The following is a 21,382-nucleotide window of genomic DNA, read 5'->3' on the forward strand; positions in this document are numbered from 1 at the left end:
TTAATCAGGAAAGTGGTGAATGGGATATTGAGTTCTTAAGACCAATTATTCCGCCAGAGGAGTATGCAGCTATCTCGGCAATCTACCCAGGTGACCCTGAGCTCCCGAACCGGTTAATATGGCATCTTACTAAGACATGCTCTTATTCAGTCAAATTGGGTTACCATTGGTTGTGTTCCGGGGCATTACCACATACTAATTTCAGCTCCTCCTCATCTTCTTCCATTCCGGAACGGCTGTGGAAACTCATTTGGCAACTCAAATAACCTCCTAAGCTTTGGTGCTTTATATGGAAAATGATGCACAATGCCCTACCCACTATACAGTCTCTTTACAAACGTCATTTTGCCTCCTCCTTTCTATGTCCCATTTGCAAATCGCAGGAGGAATCGGTGTAACACCTTTTTCTCCTTTGTCTATGGGTGGCAACTATTTGGTTTGGGGGCATCCTCAATTATAGAGTTAATAAGGCTGAAATCACTACATGGTTGAATTGGTTGATGGGCACTATCACGGCCTTTGAACATTCGAACGCTGATAATGACCTATTTTTCACTTGGGTTGTGTTTTCTTGTTTGTATATATGGAAAGCCAGTTGTTTCCTCTTTCAGCAGCAACCAATCGTCCTTCACAAATGATGCTAGCTATCTCAACCAACGTCAAGGCTTTTAGTGCATCTTTGTGCAGTCATTCGGGTACTATAGGGTAGGGTAGTATAAATCATAGAACTCATGCTCATTAATCGCAAGAAAGATGGCAGATGCCATGCCATCCCACCGTTAAAATTAATGTTGATGCGAGTTAGGTTGCTACTTCGCATGGTGGTTTTGTTGGGTTGGTGGTGAAAGACTCTGTGGATGCTTTCATTGCTGCTCGAAATATTCCTATTTAGGCCCCTACTGCTACGGCTGCTGAGGCTATCGCCATTTTAAGGGGTTGTGAGTTGGGTCATTCCATGGATATTCACAGTGTGGTTGTAGAATCTGATTCATTGAGCTCCATCTCATGTTTAACGGGTACACTCACAAATGGCAGGTGGGAGGTGTTTCCAATCTAAACACAGTGCAAGAAACTTGGTGCTTCCTTCCATGACTGTCGATGGTCTTAGGTTCCAAGATCAGCCAACCTGGCGGCTGACCGTTTGGCGTTGGGAAGCTCTGTGGAGATGTGCAACTTTACTTGGGTCAATCGACCCCCATCTTCACTTGTTCATGTACTTCACCATGTTGGTCTACCTTACCCACATTAATTTTGTTTGGTCGTGCAAGGGGTGACACTTGTTGTTCCCTTTAGTGTCGGGTTTTCTCCCCTTGCACTTCCGGCTTTGTTTTTTGGTTGTTTGTCTCGTGTGGGCTTCTGTTGTACTTTAGGCATCTTTGCTTGGTTAATATACCCAATTTAAAACACAAACCAACCCCCCCCCCTCCCCAAAAAAAAAAATCATGATATCTATTTGATTTGACTTAATAGGGAATAAATTTTATTGATTGAAAATTAGAAGGAATCCAACTAATTAAAAAAAAAAAAAAAATGAAACATGAGACTGAGGGAGGCACGTGACCATGCTAGATAATTAAAATAAAAATAAATAAAGAATGAGAGAGAGAGAGCATCTGGTGCAAATAAAACAGAACACCAGCAAGAAGGTAAGCTCTCTACGCTCCTCCCTCACCTCGCATATATTCTGCTTAATTTTCTGTAATTCTTTCAGTAATTATTATTTTTTCTTTCTATTAAATCATCACTAGTGAAATTTCAATTGGGTTTTGAATTCATTGCAAATTGCATCTGCTCAAAATTCAGGTCAGCTTAATTGTAAACATAATCAATGAATTTTGATGTGCTAAAATTCACGTTAGTGCAGAAAAGTTCTTGTCTTCATAAGTTGCATGACTTTCTGTTCAGATTTCAGTCACTTGGGAAGAAGCTTTCTTTAGTACTTGTACTGGACTGACTAACCCACTCCTATTATAGTCAATAGAATAATTAAAAGCTCTAATCTTTCCCCCTTTTTTAATTGAAAAAAGATAAAAAAAAATTCTCATTTCTCTTGCACTGAGTTCAATTCCCTTTCGATGTACATTAGAGTAGTTTAGAATATCGCATTGTCAAGGAGAAAAGAACAATTTGATGAATTTTGTGTTATTAAAGATTTGGCCTCATCATTCCATGGATAATCTTCTAATCTAATGAATGATTAAGATGCATCTAAGTCACTCAATTGGTTCGATTTTCATCAAAGTTTTTGGATTTTGGTAAAGCTAGAAAGGCAATGTCCACCTTTTTGGGTGGTTTGGTCATCTAAAATTGATTGAATTTGTGGAGCTTGTTAGCAAAAGAGTAGTGATTTCACACCCCCAATTTCTCCTTCTGCACTCCTCTTTTATTTTTGTTCGTTGATTCTTCTTTGATATATTCAATTGTATCCGTAAAAAAAGTAGGGGGAGTGCGAAAATCCCTACTTCTGCAAAAACTTAGACTCAGAACCACAGTAGAACATAGGTCTGAGTTTTACTGGTGTCACTCACAAGCTTGGACTACTGATCATGCAAAATATATAGCCGCTATGTGTTATCCGAAGTTGAAGATGGCACAAGAGCTTAGCAATCTTAATTTTTGGAAAACCGCCTTAGAATTAGTATTGTTTTGCTGCTAACTATATTATGCTTTTTAATATCTTCAGTAACAGAAAGAGCAGAACGAGGAAGAGGAATAAACTATGGCTGCAAGCTTCTTGTTTGCGTGCAATTTTAATGTAAACCATGGCTGTATGAATGTTAATCCGTTACCCAAACTGTTCTTGGGTGCTGGACACAGAATCCGGGATCAAACTCTTTCAAATAGAAACCAAACCCATCAATGCTTTCTAACAAGGAAGTCCTCTCGTAGGTTTTCCATTTCTGCTGTCACCAAAGGTTCCGCGAAATCAAGCAAGTCTGATGAGAAAATCCCCTCGTGGGCTAAACCGGATTCAGACGAGCCTCCTCCTTGGGCACAGGATGAAGGCAAGAAAGATGATGCACAAGAGGGATTTGAGGTTCCTTTTTTTGTTTATCTACTTGCCTCAGCGATCACTGCAATTGCTGCAGTAAGCTCCCTCGCCTGGTCCTTTTGAAACTGTATATGTCCCTTTGATGTGGTGTATAACAGGAAAAATAATGTTGAATTGCAGATAGGTTCTGTTTTTGAGTATGTGAACGAAAAGCCCGTCTTCGGAATCTTGGGTTCAGACAGCATATTTTATGCTCCAGTCCTTGGATTTTTTGCATTTACTGGCATTCCCACTTCTGTAAGTTGTTCTGTTTCTTTTGATCTTCTTAATTCAGTTTCAAGGTTTGATCTATTCATTTACTGATCCTCTATCATGAACCTATCATTCTGTTTAACTATTGTGCTATGCTAAACCATAAAAAATTTCATTTCAACGGATCAATAATCTTGGGTACGGATGATTGTGTGTGTGGATGATATGAACTCAATCCCCTTGGCTTTGTAACGTGGATGTTGAATGCAGGCATTCCTGTGGTTCAAATCTGTTCAAACTGCTAACAAGGAAGCAGAGGAACAAGACAAGAGGGATGGATATCTATAGGGTAAGAAACAGCACCTTTAATGCGTTAACCACCATATAGACTTATCTCTACAAAAATATTGGATTCTCTTTCTTAATCCTATGTTATGGTCTTAGTTATTTGATTTTGTTTATAACGGTCCATCTCAGAGCTCCGAAGTAGCTCACAAAGGTAGATGATACCGATGATTCTCCATTAGTTTTCTAATTTTTTCCAGGAAAGTGGCATGATTGATGATTCTATATGCTGATCTTGTCCCCGTTGGTTGTCGTAATATAAACCATTAGATGTATCTGATGGTTACTGTGGCTTTAGTTATTCCAGTCATACAGTACACTTGTGAAATAAACTATGCAGATCACACATCGCTGTTGTAGACGTCTCATTTTACTAAATCAAGTTCTTTGAATAGCTAAAAGTTTAAAATTCAGAATTTAACCTAATGCATCTTTTTTCTTCGGTTTTCAGCATTGAATATCTCGGTGAGCTCCTGATATGCAATCCACAGAAACCAGCATAAGTGTTTGCAGATGAATTTTTATTTTTTTTATGACATAGGAACACAATCTACCAATTAAACATATCATTTGTTGTAGTTACCTTCAAACAAATGCATCTCATATTCTCATGTATGAGAAAGTATATATGCCTCTGCACATACCCTAGCATGAAAAGATCTATCAAAACTTTTTCTGTGGAAAATTGTTGCTGTTGAACAGAAGAAGTACGATTTGTGAGCCTGTCGGTTGAAACGAGCACTTAAGAGTATGGAATATCCTTTAAGATGGAGCAAAATAAGTTACTTGGTACCTTAGGAGAGATGAAAAACGACACAGCAGATAAAATGAAAGAAGAGAAGGTGGCAACATAGGTAAGAATCTTTCCTTAGAAAGCAATGAGATGTGACAAAAATCATAGGTTTAAACGTTTGGGTTCCTTGTCATCTTCAACGGAACCACCTAGGTTTTTTTTGTTCGTTTTCGCTCATCAAATGTGGGAGCCTAGACATTTGATTTATAACACCACGTGTTCCTCCGAGCTTGTGGAAAATTGAGGAAGCCACACTCCCCAAATCCGATTTCTGCAGTAAAACTTTTCCATCTCTTTCCCATGGATACTTCTCGTCATACACTCGAAACCCCAGTTGAGCACAAGCTTCCTGTAACTGATGATGAGAAATACGCGAACACAAGGACCGAGCAAGTGCAGAGAGCTCAGTGGCTCAGAGCTGCTCTCCTGGGAGCAAGCGACGGGTTACTGTCAACCACGTCCTTGATGCTTGGTGTCGGGGCAGCGAAGGAAGATCGTGGGACGATGGTCTTATCCGGCATAGCGGGAGCTGTTGCTGGAGCTTGCAGCATGGCTGTGGGGGAGTTTGTTTCGGTATCAACACAAAGAGATATTGAAAGGACTTCTCTTTTAAGACAGTGCAGTTACAAAACTGAAGAGATGAAGGAAAAATCTAACCTAACCATTTCAGTTGAACTGACTCCTTCAACAGGACTCCCATGTGGAAATTCAGCATCCAAGCCGCCGGAGCAGCCGGAGAAAACGAGGAAGATGACTGCCATTGAGATCACACAAATTAGTGAAGGGAAGGAGTCATTGCCAAGTCCACACAAGGCAGCAGCTGCATCAGCCTTGGCGTTTCTGTGTGGCTCACTTGTGCCTTTACTCTCAGCCATGTTTATTCCTCAAAATAGTATAAGAATGGCGGTGGTTGTGGTAGTGGCTTCACTAGCTCTGGCTCTCTTTGGCAGCGTGGGAGCTCGTATGGGTGGCTCCCCGGTGATGCCATCTGCTATTAGGGTTTTAGTTGGAGGGTGGATAGCAATGGCAATCACTTATGCCTTGCTCAGGCCTTTTGAAAAGGAAAGTCCCAATGAAAAGGACTGATAGTTTTTGTATCCAGAATTTACCACATAATATATATTTATGCATATATTATTGTGCTAGTTGAGAAGAACTTTCGGCATTTCAGTTGTAGTTAAGTTTCTATTGTGCAAGTCCGGAATTTTATAGAAAATGGAGGTTGAACTTTTTTTTCTTGTTAAATTATGAATGTAACCAAGTTTAGAATAAATTATAGAACAAATAAATAAATTTCTTAAACAATTCCAAGTGGGTATTGTTTATTATGCGAATAAGCGATGTAACAAGTTTAGTGATGAAATCTTGTAAACATTGAACCTAATTACAAGAAATCATTCTATTTATAAGCCTCGCATGTGACCTAATATCCCACTAAATAGGGTGTTGAGTTTTCACCCAACTATTCAGAGTTCGGAATTTCTTCTCTCTAAATTATTGCAATAGTTTCAAATCTTTTCCATCTTCTTAATAATTAAAAAAAAAAAAAAATTTTGGTAAACTGGATATTAATCCAGGGCACAGCCAAAGTACAAGTAGGGATGGCAATTATAACCATGAATAACCACCCGAATGGATTGGATTTGGGTATGAAAATTCAAGTATATTTTGGGTATGGGGAAAAACCGTGATTATTTTTCGGTTATGGTTATAGAGGTTCCCAATCCATATTCATCCCCAAATCTGAACCGAATAATATATATTATCTATAATATTATATATATATATATTATTCATCGAATCCATTATCTTGAGAATACAAAAATTGCATTGTGTGAGTTGCATTTTGTGGAAAAGTTCAAAATTTTTAATATGAATAAAAATCTATGAGAATTCAATGGTACTTATGGGAGATATCAAAAGATCAAACCAACATTATCAACGTTTAGCTTTAATTTTTATGTTTCACAAGATCCATTCATTAAATCATTTTATACATCAAATATTTAATGACGAAATTAATATTTACTAAATTATCATGCGTCAATTGAATGAATTTTTTTTTTTATTGACGAAAATGGATATAACCGTTAACCGATGACGAATCCGTTACCCTGCGGGTATGGTTATGGATAATACCCAATGGTTAATTTGCGGTTATGAATATGGTTAGTTTTCATGATTATGAGGATGGATATAGTATTTTCGTCTTCAAACCGAACTGTTGCCATCTCTAAGTACAAGTCCAACAAAGTTACCAGAAGGACACAAACTTATATACTGTGCAGACCGAAGTACGTAGACAAGCAAAATGGACCAGCCAAACAAACCAAAGCCCAACCAACAGCGTGGGTTATAAGCCTAATTATAGCTTAATGTGCATGCATAAACTTGTCATGCAAGATGTAACAAGTCTGAATTATATGAAAAACTTACTCGAAAAAACTCAATACAACTGTAAACTGCCTTTTTAAGAACATCCGATAAAATTAGAATGACACATATAACATTAGCATGGCCTTGCGCAACTAAATAATGTCAAAGCTGCCGCAGAGATTTGATTATGCGCCAAGGAAAACGATAGCGGGTCCGTGCATGTGAAACAAGCCATATTCACTTTCCAAGGACAATGTTTATGCATTTAAGAAATAATCATCAAATCTCGAGGGTATTTCTTGATCAAACCATAAAATAAGAATAATTTTTCTTATATCAATCTTCTCCATCTCGGGAAAATTATGCATGATTGAATATACAAAACCACGAGCAACCTGTAGACGTGAGTATAATCATATTAGTTAGAGAGAATGTATTCTCTCCTTGCAGTTTATATTAAATGCATGTAATCGTAATAGGACTAAACACAATCATGTAAATAGAATGTAATCAAAGATTTATAACTCATTTAGACGTGCTTTTAAAATAATGGAAACTGCTTTTATAAAAAATGTTGTTGGGTTCCAAAAGCACTTAAAGTGTTTTTTTTTCCCATAATTCACTTGTATTTTAACTAAAGATTGGTTTAAGAAACTTTTTCACCATTTTCAACCATTTTAAAAGCACTTCTAAACAAGCCCTTATGACCAATTAAAATGAACAATCTATTGTTTGTTGTGTCAAAATGTGAGTTGGACAAGATGAATTATGAATCCACAATAGAATTAGTTATATAACATATTTTTACACTTGAATTACAAATCATATCTGACAAAACTTAACTGATCCTTAAATCTTAACCAATTCAATCATATCCATAAAATCCAATTCCATTCAGCCCACCAAATAGGATCTTAGAGTTAAACGCCAACCCATCACTTCTGACAAGGAAGAGAGAGATTGGAAAGAGATATATTGAAAGCAAAATCTTGTGAAGATAAGAGATGATGAGATAAGAATAAATAAATAAAAAATATGTATTTCTAGAAGAAAACTTGTAGTAGTCAGAGTGAACGTATGGCAAGGTGGCTGCCCTTAAAAGCTGCTTCTAAAATGGAAGCGTTGTCCATGCTCTTAAAAGTTTCAGAATTATAAGCCCAAATTTCTTGTAAAACGTTATACTTTTACAATTTAGCTACAAAAAAGAAAAAATGCATGCTTGAATCTGCTATTTGTTTATACTTTAGTCAATGTAGTTACATCCACATCTCGATCATGGATAAAAATAGAAAGGAAGAAATCAGTTTACCAATGCCGATTCTCCAAAGATTGGATCGACTTGATCGTTTGGTAAAATGTCTCTTCATTTTATTTTTCCCATTGATAGTTTTATTTTATGAGCTTGCGCATATGCTCATAGATTCACCATCTCCATGGTTTACAGCTGCAGTTCTTGGAACACAAGCATTGCCTATCAGCCAAGCATTCTTCTTGTCCTACCTCCTTGGAACCAGAAAATGATCAGCGTAAGACTTTGTCATCTGCAATTGAAGAAGCACATCACAAAGGCACACTGGTTGAGAGAGTAGCTATGCTCGAGAAACGTGTTTTGCAGGTAAGCAGGAATGAATATTTTTTGGTAGAATTTTTTTCATATCTTCTTTTTCGCTATGAATTTAGTAATATCTTTGAAATATTTTTCATCCTCCCCAATTTAGATAAGCCATGAGATGGATGTGGAAAATGCATCAAGTTCAAGCTGCGTCACTATTGAAGCATCTGAGGAAATTGGGCAAGGATCTTCAGAAGCATATGTGAGGAAGCCAAATTGTTGCAAAAAGGGCAGAAGAAAGAAAAATGTTGCTTCCATTATTCAGATGAGAGAATGGTTTAGACGGAGGAGAATGGGATGTTAATTAATTAATCATCCTGAAATATTATTTTCCGCATTAATTAATTAATTGTCGATGCCACATGTTAATCCATCAAGATAATAATTGGTTTCGTGTGCAATTATTAATTTTTTAGTTTAAATAAATATAAGAGGATCACTGTCACAAGTTTTTGTTGATAAACAGGATTAAGATAATAATTGATTTCGTGTGCAATTATTTTTTGTTTAGTTTAAATAAATATAAGATAATGGACAACCTATATTATGTATGTATCCAGAGGCCACAATAATCGTGGACGAAAGTGCACCCTACAATTTATCCCCAAACAATAAGAAAAAAATTATAGAAAATATCAAAAATTTATCACTTACAATCACACATCCTAGAATATGAATAGAAAATAGAGGACATTACTAAACGGGGGTGGGATAAAGAGATGGGCTTATATTGAATTTTTTCAACCAAATGGGGGAGAGAGTAGCCGTTCGAATTTGGGACATCTTCTAACATTGAAAAGTGACTAAAAGTGGAGCCAGATGTGCGATAGGAATTTTCTTAGCCCTTTATCTCCTCCCTAACTCCCCCTCTTTTCATCAATTTCCTCTAATCTCTTTACTTCGTGGCCGCTAAATTAAGAGTTTGCCAGTTGCATTACATGTGTTATACTTTTATGTGTATATGTAAGCAAATTCTAATAAAGTACCAAATATCAAAGTCATAGGCGAAAGCTAAAACAAACAATCTCAAAAGAAGACTAGAGATTTATGTGATTCGGTGTATAAAACCTATGTGCACGGGCAAAGCATGAAGAAAAATTTCATAAAACAAATTGAGATTACAAAAGATTGTTTAACTCTCACAACGCAAATTCCACAACTTGCAAACTCTAAACCAAACGAGTAGAGGATCCAAAACAAATGGAGAAGTCTTTCTCAAAGCTATGAATTTGCCACACTTATTATAACTTCAAACAGTGACCTCCACTCCAAAAACTAACAGAGAGTTAACTCTCTACATTAATGGTGACGGCACACAAAATAAACTAACCCTAAAGTCCTATTTATAATGCATAGGACTTTGGTTACAATGAGAATCCTAATCCTAATTGAAAGTAAATCCAAATCCTAATCAACTCAGTAATAAAAAAATCTCTCCACCAAGCAAAGAATTCAACCAAAAAGTCAATACAAACCAAATTAGATACCAAAACGTAACAGGGTCATGAAACCTTAAACTTTTTGCATGTACCAACTGCCACCATCGAACGTTCATCGTTGCCAGAAACTTCTGATACTGTTTATATCCTTCTCCCGATCAATGTTCAATTGTCCGTCACTTCTAAATTCGTATCTAACACTCTAATTTTGAGTTGTAAACCACAGCAGCATATAATTTTATGTAACAATATATAGAAGGTTTTTAATTTGAAGAGAAGTACCAATAGTAAATAAGTCTGGTTATGATCACCTAAAAGACAAAGCACCAAGACTGGAGGCGGTGATGGGATTTGAACCACAAATCTCACATGAAACTGAACAAAGAAACACCACTTGTGCTGAGAGAAAACTTTGTTATACTAGTGCACAACAACATATATAACCTATAGGTACTGTATCATGTTAAAAATTTTGGTGGCCCTATGCGTGTGCAACTCTTGCACTCCTTCAAGGGCGGCCCTACTCATGACCTAAATTATAGGACCTAAAATGTATTAAATTGTTGTAGAATGAATTTAACCCAATTTTTTTTTAGTAAGATTTTTTTGGTAACTTTGAGTTATGTTATCTTACTTTAATTTTATGAATGTTTTAACATAAAAAGAATTAAATCCCAGCAAAATTTCCAAAATTACTAGTCACTACTCAACAAACCAAGCTTCATTGTACACACCAACCAACCAAACTTCATTATACACACCAAACATGTATTTTATTATTTTGCCCTTGAATTTTTTTTTAGCCGTTGAATTGGTGATGAATTTCAAACTCGTACTTCACACGGCACGTCTTGGGTTCGATTCCTAACGCTGGTGAATCGCATGATGATGGCCAGGGAAAGACTAAAATGTCTTTGTGAGTCTTTCCAACCTCCGGAAGAGTGGAATGCATGACAAAGTCACCAGCTGGTCTCTTTAAAAAAAAAAAAAAAAATTAAATATGGACAAATATGGAAAGGGATCCTCTCCGGATCCCTTCCACCTAATTCTCCTCATCAAACAATCTAGGCTTTTGAAATTTGATTTAACGGCTAAAAACAGTGACACATTCTAAAAATTATAATAATTTTAACCGTTAGATCAAATTTCATGGGCCCGGTCACCTGGATTGTTTTATAAGGAGGATTAGGTGGAAAGGGGTCCAGTGACAAATTTATGTAACTGCTCTCTAATCACTACTGGTTGTTGTTCACGTGTAATTAATGCGTGGTAAACTGTATCTTTTACTTGCCTAATTTCAGAAGCAAACACACTTTCAGAATGGGAGGTGGATTGTTTGCCCTTCCATTTCCATACTTTCAATGCCCTATGGTGATGTGTGGTCACGGTTAAGCTATGTCAATATTTTATATTAATTTTTTATAAAAATAATAAAACAAAAAGTAATAGGAATATAAAATATTGATGTGGTTTAACCGTGATCATACAAATAACTGCTCTCTAATCACTACTGGTTGTTGTTCACGTGTAATTAATGCGTGGTAAACTGCATCTTTTACTTGCCTAATTTCAGAAGCAAACACACTTTCAGAATGAGAGGTGGATTGTTTGCCCTTCCATTTCCATACTTTCCATGCCCTCTGGTGATGTGTGGTCACGGTTAAGCCACGTCAATATTTTATATTAATTTTTTATAAAAATAATAAAACAATAAGTAATAGGAATATAAAATATTGATGTGGTTTAATCGTAATCATACAAATAAAAGGATACGGAAAGAATATAGAAATAAGATGACAGACTGTCCACCTCAATGACATGTGAAAAATGGACGTTCCGTGCGGGGTGAAGCAAAACTATGGTCTTTCGTTGAATAGTAGTCATTACTGCCGTTGGGAATTTGGTACAGTTGTGAAAAGTTGGTCAAGCGTTGGTCGACTGCATGTTCGTCATGTTTTGGAAAAAGGTTGATTATGTTATTCACATATTTATGTTTACTCATTAATATATGTATTTTAATTTTACATTTTTAGATCGAATAAATTAAAAAATATTATTAACCAAATGTTAATAAGGATATGTAAAAAATAAACATAAGTGTGTAAAGAACATTATCCATTTGCATAAAGTATCTTTGTGGTGTGGTAACGTGTTAGATATGTAGTTGACCGCCAACAACAACAATAAAGTTTGGGTAGTAATATTCACACATTTTTTCTTACTTTTTACACAATATTCTCACTTTCTGATCGTTGAATTAAATGAATTGAAGAATATCAAATGACATAAATTACCAAGAGATGTATGGATGGTAAAAATAGGTATGAGGATGACACCACCCTAAAGCTTTATCATAATAAATGAGATCTGTTGTATGAATTCAAAAACGATATTGCGTTCGGCTTTGCATCAAATTCCCTGTTTGCTTTAAGAACTACATGTCTTGTAAGTTGTATGTTAGGTCTGTAGTTAAGAAAAAAAATTCAATATAATAATTATGTGATTAAACTAATCTAAATAGAATTTTTAATTCAAATTCTCTCAAATTTAACCAATCGCACGTATAGGCAAAAATGACAGAATTTGAATGGAAAGTTGGATCTCGGCTAAGATTGGTAATGAATTATAGTTAATGATATTATCAACATTTTTCTTACTATAATACTAACATAGGCATATCACTCACGCCATTTTGAAATTTAATCCAAAGGTGGTGCTATTCACACATTTATTTTAAGTTCTCATAAATTCGCTGTTAACTTTTGATTTTGATTTTCTTTAATTTCAAAATTCGACGACTGAAATTAAGAGACATGTGTGGAAAATAAAAAATTCACATACCCCTAAATTCAATAAAGAAGATAAAGAAAGTAAACCAAAAGTGGAATTATTTTGCTCATCATCCATAAGTGATGGTGATGCTCACTACATCATTGATTATCGTTGGATGATTTTGATTTAATTTATCTACAACAAATCTCGAGATTTAAACTCATCTAACAGTAATTAATAAGGTGCATCACTACCACTTAAATGTGCTAAGCAAAAATGCACTTAAAAAAAAAAACCTCACTTTTTATAAAAGTGTTAACTACTCAATTCGTCTACCCGATCGTGTATTACATGATCCAATTTATTCATTTATCATATACTCTTCGAAAGATCATCTTGTAAAAACTTACTAAAATTAAAAATCATTTAGTGTTTTATAATTATGATCAAGTAAATACCAACACAATTTTTTGGATAAAAAATATATAAATGTTTGGAACAATAATCAAATGACTAAACAAAAATAAGTGCTGGTTTCAACGGCGAAATTGCATCATGGTTAAAAATGAAAATAAAATTTACTACTTAGTAATACGATCAAGTAATAGTACTCTTTATTGTTAAGTAATGTTAATTGAAAAATCTTAAATTCAATTTGTAACAAAAACATATTTAAACCGCAGAACGTGGCGTATAAAATTGACACTGTATTATTTAACAGCAGCGGTAAACATGAAACATTGTCGTAGGGTGGAGATGGTTGTACCAAATTTGTTAAATAAAAAATTGGTGGACGAGTCTGTTTTGCTCACTTTCTTGGTCTTTTATTTGCCTCACCGATAGAAAGTGATGCAATGATGCGCGTAACAGAGAAAGACCCAGAACATTTGAGAGAAGGGAGCTGGGACGGTGACAGCTGACACCGATGCCAACAGTGACCACATCTTCTCGAACCCGCCCAAGTCTCCATCTTTATTAACAATTTAATTTGTTGGGTCGGATTAAATTGCTCCCAAAGGACAAGAAGAAGAAGTTGCAGAAGCAGAAATGGTGGAGATGAAGGAGGAGGAATCTCAGAAGATGGCGGTTTTCAAAGGCAGAGAAATATTCGGGTCAAATGTTTTGCACATGGTTCTGGCTCTGGGTATTTGGCTGGGTACAATCCATTTCAACGCGGCTCTGGTTCTCTTCACAATCTTCTTCCTTCCATTCTCCAAGGCCCTTCTGTAAGTGTTCATCTTTCTTAGGCTTTTTTTTCTCCCCTAATTTGGTTTTTTTAATTTTTAATTTTGTCATTAATTTATTGATTTATTTGGTGAAATTTTGAAATTTTCCAGTGTACTTGGGTTGCTTGTATTGTTTATGATCATCCCAGTTGATGATAAGAGCAAACTAGGAAGATCGCTTTCCAGGTAAAAGTTGCACCCTTTTCGGGCTCTTTGGGAATTGGATTGCTGGTTTTTGAGAGACGTCATTTGCGCAATTTATTAATTTCAAATTTGATAATATTTAGTGACGTTGATGGTTTTAGGGTGTAGAGCTTAGGCTTTTTATTTACAGTATCGGATTAGTTAAAGACAAGACGTCCTGCACAAAGCGGAACTGACACGTATAAAAGTAATTTATGTTGGTTTGGATTGGATTTTCAGGTACATATGTAAGCATGCCTGTGCTTATTTTCCCGTGACTCTGTACGCAGAGGACATCAATGCCTTTGATCCTAATCGCTCTTATGGTATCTCCTCTTTTATGGAAGTAGAACCGGTTACAAACTTTTAATCAAAAATAAAACCGAAGTACACTAAATGGACATAAACCACGGTTTAGTGTCCCTCTAGTTCTATTTTTTAGTAAAAGTTTGTGAATGGTCAAACCTTTGCATGTTTCCCAATGTATTTATATCACGTTAGAAGCTGTGATGAATTAATAATAGGAGTGGCATTTTGGCTATCTTTGGTTGATGCAGTCTTTGGTTATGAACCACATTCGGTTTTGCCAATTGGTGTTGTTGCACTTGCTGACCTTACTGGGTTCTTGCCTCTCCCCAAAATTAAGGTCCTTGCGAGTAGCGCGGTAAGACATCTTCGCTTAGTTGGCACCACTCTTTCTTCAATTCATGTCTCAACCTTTTCCCCTACAGTCTCTTATCTATGTTCTATACTTTTGCTGATTCTGTGTTGGGAATTATGTTTAGGTGTTCTACACACCATTCCTGAGACATGTATGGACATGGCTGGGTCTTACACCGGCCACAAGGAGTAATTTTATCTCCCACTTATCTGCTGGTTATAGTTGCATCATTGTGCCTGGTGGAGTGCAGGAGACATTTTATATGGAGCATGGCAGTGAGGTTTACATCTATAAAATCTTTCTTGTGCTTTTGCTCTACTTTTTCATCTAGTCATCTGTTGCTATATGCACTCATCTGACAATCAGCTGGTGTCTGTTTTCTCAATTGTAATTCCGTTTCTAATTGCTAATCCGTTCTTACTTTGTAGATAGCATTCCTCAAGTCGAGAAGAGGATTTGTTCGCATAGCCATGGAGCTGGGTAATCCCCTGGTTCCAGTTTTCTGCTTTGGTCAGGTATTGCCATTTTTGGCATTTTCAATCTAGTTTTTCCACCTATTAAGTCATCTACTGCCCAGTCACGTGGTATCTGTTTTGCGTCTGTGTGCTGGCTTTTCTGATCCAAACATGTATTGATGTCAACAGTTTTCTAGCTATTAAGATTAGTTTGTTGCAATTTCTATGTGAAACCACATCCATTTATTGGGATTGCTGATTATACTTTTCTCATCTCTAATGCATTTGCTTCATCTAAAGATGGAATGATATTCCCATTTCTTTTCTTATGATCCATCCATGTTGCAGTCAAATGTTTACAAGTGGTGGAAACCAAGTGGGGAATTGATTTTGAAGTTTGCTAGAGCTATCAAGTTCACCCCAGTTTTCTTCTGGGGATTATTTGGGTATGCATTTCGAGTTGAAGATACTATATCGTCATCGTCTTAATAGCAATTGTAGAACTTCTATCTTTGCAATTAGCTTTGGAAAGTATGTCTGTTAAATCTCAAAAGGAAAAACTATTCTGGTGAAATTAGATTGAGAAGTTATATTACTATTGAAGGATTTGTTTCTTTTTCTAACCAAACAAGGAATTAGTTATGTATATTTGTACATTTGTGATGTTTGAATGTTAGCAACGCTATGGTTTTTGGCAACTGTTAATCGTTCATATCATGCTTCTCGAATGCAGAAGTCCTGTACCCTACAGTCATCCAATGCACGTGGTGGTCGGAAAACCAATTGATGTCAAGAAGACTCCACAACCCAGCATGGAAGAGGTATGGATTCCACCAAAACTGAGCATAACGTATGTGTTTGGTTCTCTCTGAAGATTCAATCATGGGAAAACTGTGCTTGGACAGTTCCAACTTACTTTTTAGCACTCTTTCTGTTGCCCCGAACTTCATCTTCCACATGCATCATGCTTGATTTAATGCATCTAATCTTGCCTTAAAAAACAAGACGTCTCTCAAAACCAAAGTTGTAATGTTCAATGCCTATTCCGTACCACATCCATCTCCATCTTCAGTTTCTTTTGCAATTGAAACTCCATTCGTGTGAAATATTGTATCTTCTACAGAGCAATAGCATATATTACTTGTTGACTTGAGGAACGCCTCCCATGTCAAGAGCTATTAATGTATTCAAAAGCCTATTGGATATAGATTTAGTTCCATCCCATAAGCGAAATCCATGAACTGAAGTTTATCGGGGTGATGGGAGTCACTGGCTGCTGCAGCTCCACGAAGTTATATATACTGAAGTTTGAAAATTTCGTGGCCTACTACACCGGTGATGGCTAAAATGTCGGAGTTCATGCTTCTATTTTCTTTTTACAGGTGAATGAAGTGCACGGTGAGTTTGTTGCAGCACTGCAGGATCTTTTCGAACGGCACAAGGCACGTGTTGGACACGCTGATCTCCAATTGAAAATTCTTTGAACAGTTCGTACGTACTCTAACTATGTACACCTATACATGCAGCTCCCTCTTCTCTGGGTTTTTTTTATTTTTTTATTTTTTTTTGAAAATCTTAGTGAAACACTTCTGGAACTGTTTACTTTTAAGTTAAGGACATTTTTACCTTGAAAAGTCATTCCTGATACTATTCATTTACACCTTTATTTTTTCCTTTTGATTAAAACTAAAGTTTTTGAAGATTTTTCGTTAGTTTTTCTTCTTTTTCTTCTATTCATTTTCTGGGAAATTTAGCGATTACACATTGTATTAACTATAAAGTCAGATTGTGAAATCGCTCTTGATGTCTTAGCTAGTAGTCAAAACCTTCATCTGGAGCAACATATTTATGTTTGTATTAATTCATACTTTATTAATCAATTTAGTAGTTTATAATTTATATAGGGTCGAAGCCCGTAGTGAAGACACTTATTCCATTTTTCAATTAATTGTTTGTCACACTCGTCCCTACTTGATGTGACATTGATCCTAATTGCTTGCGCACAAAAATTATTGTGTGGTAGTAAAATAAGTAAAATGGTATCACCGGTGCATGGTTTTAACCATAATTTGTTCACATATAATATCCAGGTGCGCCGCGTATTATATGCCGGAGACTGGCCGGGGACACGGGGAACAGAGAGAACATTGAACACTACTCTTTCATTCTCAACTTAATGTTTTCAACTTTAACAGAGAGCTCTAACTTTTGCTCCTCAATATCTTTCAAAACCGATAGCAAGTTAGCTCTATACGACTCACATTTCCGTCGTGCGCGCTCGAGTTGACGCTCTAGTTTCTGCATTTTCTTGTCCTGGTGATCCTGCAATATCGAATTGAATCGCAAAATTAACCATCAACTCAAAGAATCGAAAAATGAAAACGTAACAGATGTAGCTCTAATGTTATCATATAGGTCAGAGGTTTCAAGTGGTTACAGAAGGAAACTGACCGCGGATAGAGTTTCAAAACCCCGTTTATGATCACCGAAGGTATTGTTTGATTGATTTCCCAAACGAAACCAATCTTCTCTTCCAGCTGTATTTGTTGTGGCCGCTCTCCTGCCGTTCTGCATTTCAGTGGCAACTTTATTTGCAGCCACTTGAAGGGCATCCATTGCCACATTATAAATTTCAGCAGTTGTAATCCCTTCGTCAACATATTTAAGTGCCTCGTGACGCAGATTATTGTACCGCACTGGTAGAGATTCTTGTGGCTTATTCAACAAATCGCCGGCATGTTCCTCCAACACGACACCACTCTTGGCATTCCTCGTCCAACGCTTCAGAATGAAATGAGATGGCAGAGTGAGAACATTTGTCACCCTAAAAACTGTCAAGATGTGTGCGCAAAGAAGGCCAGAAAACTCATACATCTGGCAACTACAAAATGCTTTCATCTCATGAACGTTAAATCTAACCGTATAAGCTTTATGACTCTCCCCAAATTTAGCAACTTGAAAAATGGATCCTGCCTCCTCGTCCTCAACCTTGGTTGCCAAAAATGTTAACGTCTCAACCAACTCCTCTTGAAATTTCGTAAACAATTTCCTCGTGTAAAGCCCAGCTGCCTGTTTCTCCATGGGCGAAGGGGTCTTAAGAACCGGAGCAGTGTTTATGGTATCATAATCTGCCCTCACTTCTTTCTCATACCGACTTTCAACAGCTTTCTCATACTGCTTAACAAACAGCTGTAGAGTTGTTGATGCATTGACATATCCATCAAAATAAGAGTTCATGCTATCACTGCACTGTGTTACCGACATTTCTGCAAAGAAGGTGCCCCTCAGGTACACAGGGACCCACTGCTGCCGATCAGCATACATCGATTGAAGCCATTTATGCTCCCCGAGATCATATTTACCAGTTAGGGACAGCCAACAAGACTCAAACTCTTCAATTGATTCACTCAGGTTGACACATTTATGAAGCTCTGCTTCAAAGTTGGAATGCTCACAAAGCACAGAGGACAACTTCTCTTGGCATTCTTTAAATATGTGCCACTTGCAGAAGCGGTGTCGAGTCTCGGGGAAAACCTGGGTAATGGCCATCGTAATCACCCGATCATGATCAGTCGTAATTGACAGTGGAGGCTGGCCAGACATTGCCTTGAGCCATGTTTTGAAAAGCCACAGAAACGATGCCTCAGATTCATTTATCAGGAGGGCACATCCAAAAAATACAGGCTGTCCATGATGGTTAACCCCTGTGAAAGGTGCAAAAGGCAACCGATAGCGGTTTGACCTGTAAGTTGTGTCAAAGGTAACAGTGTCACCAAAGTAAGTATAGTCATTCCTTGCCTTAGGATCAACCCAGAAGAAATTGCCCATGCACTGATCTTCATCTCCCTGCACAGCAAAGAAGAATGCAGGGTCCTTAGCTTGCCTGTTCTTCAAGTAATCCAAGAGCAGCTGAGTGTCGCCTCCAAGGGTCCTTTGCTTACAACTCCTCATGTAATTCCTGCAGTCACGCTCCGTGAAGCCAACATTCCTAATACCACCATATTCTTTGATGAGGGCAGACATAATTCCCCTGGGGCCGATCCCAGCACCCTGCAAGGTATCAATCAAAGACTTTGCAGAACCCGAGACATGACGATGAGAGCGAAGGGAATGCACCTTATCAGGTGGAACGAGCTCATGGTTATGCTCCTTAACAAAAGCAGACACAACCCATCTCCCAGAGTCGTGAACCTTTATTACCAACATGGCCTTACAACCAACTCGGGTCTCTGCTCGGGGGCGCTTGGCCCGCCCTTCGCAGTCAGACCCAGACTTCCCATTCTTGTTGACACGAAATCCCTCCTTGGCGCAAACAAAAGACCGCTGAATGATGGCGCCATCGCGCCTGGAGCGACGAGACATGCTGACACGAGTACTGAAGCCAATGCGGCGAGCATAGGAATTGTAAAAGGCCTTGGCAGCCTCCTCGGATTCGAATTCCATCCCCTCACAGGGTTCAAGGCTACTGTCTCCTTCCGGGATGTAATGCTCCAAAATAGCAACGCTACTGACAACATCGGAACCAGTAGGAGTGGGAATAGCAGTGGCAGGAGAATCATGAAGGAGGTCATCATGGTCAACAGGTTGGTCAATGTAACCCAGACCCATCATGTCGAATTCAAGAACATCATCATTACCCAAGCTCAACGGTTCAAACTCCATTTTTTCACATGGAACTATGAATTTATTTTTCTTTCTCTCTTGCTTAAATTAAAACCAAAATGCTATAAATCACCAATTCAATCATAAATTACAACGAACAAAATTGGGCCAATGGGAAAATATAAAAAAATGCATAATTTTGATGGAAATTTTGGATTTTAAAGGGAAAGCTAGAACCTTGGAGGCGATCCATTTGAGCAGGAAGAAGGAGAAATTGCAAATGGGTACAAAAATCTTCACTCTGGAGATGTTTTGGCAGCGCCCGGGAGTGCGGAGGAGCGAGATGGCACGTGAATTGAACGTTCAGAGCAGTAACCAACAGAGTGAGTGAGAGAGAAAGAGAGGGGGAAGAGGAGGGGGAGTGGTGGAGTGTGGCGGGGGTTTAGGGCAGATGATTTGGTACTTGACGAAACCTTCAGGAGTATCAGGGATTACCACGTTTCGTGCCGTTGGATCCTTCCTTAGAACCCTTTTCACACTCGGCAAAAAAGATGTGCGTTGAGTCAATATTATATTATATTTTATTCTATATTTACTGATATTTTATAATATATATGCACTTGATCGATTTTTTTTTATATGTTTTGATTGTAGACCAAGCGAAATATCCTTTGTATAAAAGTGACAAAATGATGGAACTTCGGAGTAATTTCAAATGGAGTAGCGAAATATCATTAGTGTAAAAATATCAATGTATTAAAAAAAATTCACTTGAATTTTTTATAAAATATATTCATATCAAAAATATTTTCATTGAGAACAAATCGTTAAAATTGTTGCTGTCATATTTTGAATAAGAATGTGATTGTGTAAATCCTAGGGAATTTGGGAAAGTATTATATATTCATATTAGGATTAGATTACCTATTAAATGTTGTAATCCTAAAGGGAAAGGTTTTACCCTTTCCACTACTATAAATAAAGGCACAATGGGGTGAATCAAACACACCTCACAGTTAAATCAATCTCTCTTCTCTCTAAAGCTTGCCGCGCCCCTCTCTCTCTCCAACCCTAGATCGCTTAATCAAATAGACCTACAACAGGTTATCAGCACGCTCTTGCCAGAAGCTGAGGAATTGACGCATCATAGGAGGAGACTATCATCCACCACATTCAAAGGCTTATTTGTTTTCTACTAATCAGGTACGCTTTAAATAAATGAAGATATTTGAAACGTCCACGAAGCATGAAAACATTCCCCATGATGCATGAACCCCTCTATGTTTATATTTTCCTTTCGATAGATATATTGTATATGTTCATATATTTTTCAATATATATATTCGTTTCATGCATCGCACAATTAAATTGTTATGTGGAATTTGTGAGTCAAAATATAAAATTAAATTAGAAGCAAATTTGGGTTTTTCTGAAACCCTAGGTTCGAAAATTAGGTATGTTTTTTGTCTCACCATGGGATGGCATCACCCTAATGCCCTTGGACTACCTGCGCAGCGCTTGTAGGGCTTGCTGCTCCACAACCACGGGCCTGCAGCCCTAGTTTCTGGTCCACAGCCCACAAGTCTAGCTTGTTGGGCCCCCTGTGTCACGACATGCATCATCAGCAGCCAGCCCATGCGCTGGGCTTAGTTTCCCGTGCCCAATACCTAGGTC

General features: G+C 37.3%; 4 protein-coding genes across 6 annotated transcripts; 3 read left to right on the forward strand and 1 right to left on the reverse strand.

The window, feature by feature from the left end:
* Window positions 1-1,603: 1,603 nt before the first annotated feature.
* LOC137747208 (uncharacterized) lies at window positions 1,604-4,324 on the forward strand. The gene is made up of 5 exons (XM_068487277.1): window positions 1,604-1,646; window positions 2,684-3,088; window positions 3,173-3,289; window positions 3,515-3,593; window positions 4,041-4,324. Exons 2-4 carry the CDS (start codon window positions 2,720-2,722, stop codon window positions 3,590-3,592), a joined length of 564 nt encoding a protein of 187 aa, XP_068343378.1. The 5' UTR covers window positions 1,604-1,646; window positions 2,684-2,719; the 3' UTR covers window position 3,593; window positions 4,041-4,324.
* A 136-nt stretch (window positions 4,325-4,460) lies between these two features.
* Window positions 4,461-5,577, forward strand: LOC137747201 (vacuolar iron transporter homolog 4-like). The gene has a single exon (XM_068487264.1). The coding sequence runs from the start codon at window positions 4,683-4,685 to the stop codon at window positions 5,466-5,468; it is 786 nt and encodes a 261-aa protein (XP_068343365.1). The 5' UTR covers window positions 4,461-4,682; the 3' UTR covers window positions 5,469-5,577.
* A 7,829-nt stretch (window positions 5,578-13,406) lies between these two features.
* LOC137711262 (diacylglycerol O-acyltransferase 2D-like) lies at window positions 13,407-17,377 on the forward strand. Of its 2 annotated transcripts, XM_068450502.1 has the most exons (10): window positions 13,407-13,807; window positions 13,919-13,993; window positions 14,231-14,316; window positions 14,548-14,654; window positions 14,776-14,931; window positions 15,080-15,166; window positions 15,455-15,552; window positions 15,840-15,927; window positions 16,489-16,597; window positions 17,197-17,377. In XM_068450502.1, exons 1-9 carry the CDS (start codon window positions 13,629-13,631, stop codon window positions 16,588-16,590), a joined length of 978 nt encoding a protein of 325 aa, XP_068306603.1. In that variant the 5' UTR covers window positions 13,407-13,628; the 3' UTR covers window positions 16,591-16,597; window positions 17,197-17,377. The 2 variants fall into 2 exon arrangements, with proteins under 2 accessions (XP_068306603.1, XP_068306598.1); XM_068450497.1 differs by lacking the exon at window positions 17,197-17,377 and having other exon boundaries at window positions 16,489-16,740.
* On the reverse strand, window positions 17,198-20,138 carry LOC137711249 (protein FAR1-RELATED SEQUENCE 5-like). 2 transcript variants are annotated; one of them, XM_068450489.1, is made up of 3 exons: window positions 18,026-20,138; window positions 17,558-17,887; window positions 17,198-17,428 (listed from the first exon to the last, which is right to left on the reverse strand). In XM_068450489.1, the coding sequence occupies exons 1-3, from the start codon at window positions 19,766-19,768 to the stop codon at window positions 17,261-17,263; spliced, it is 2,241 nt and encodes a 746-aa protein (XP_068306590.1). In that variant the 5' UTR covers window positions 19,769-20,138; the 3' UTR covers window positions 17,198-17,260. The 2 variants fall into 2 exon arrangements, with proteins under 2 accessions (XP_068306590.1, XP_068306584.1); XM_068450483.1 differs by having other exon boundaries at window positions 17,558-20,138.
* Window positions 20,139-21,382: the final 1,244 nt, after the last annotated feature.

This window comes from Pyrus communis, chromosome 1 (genome assembly GCF_963583255.1).
Source record: "Pyrus communis chromosome 1, drPyrComm1.1, whole genome shotgun sequence".
Taxonomy (NCBI): Eukaryota; Viridiplantae; Streptophyta; class Magnoliopsida; order Rosales; family Rosaceae; genus Pyrus; species Pyrus communis.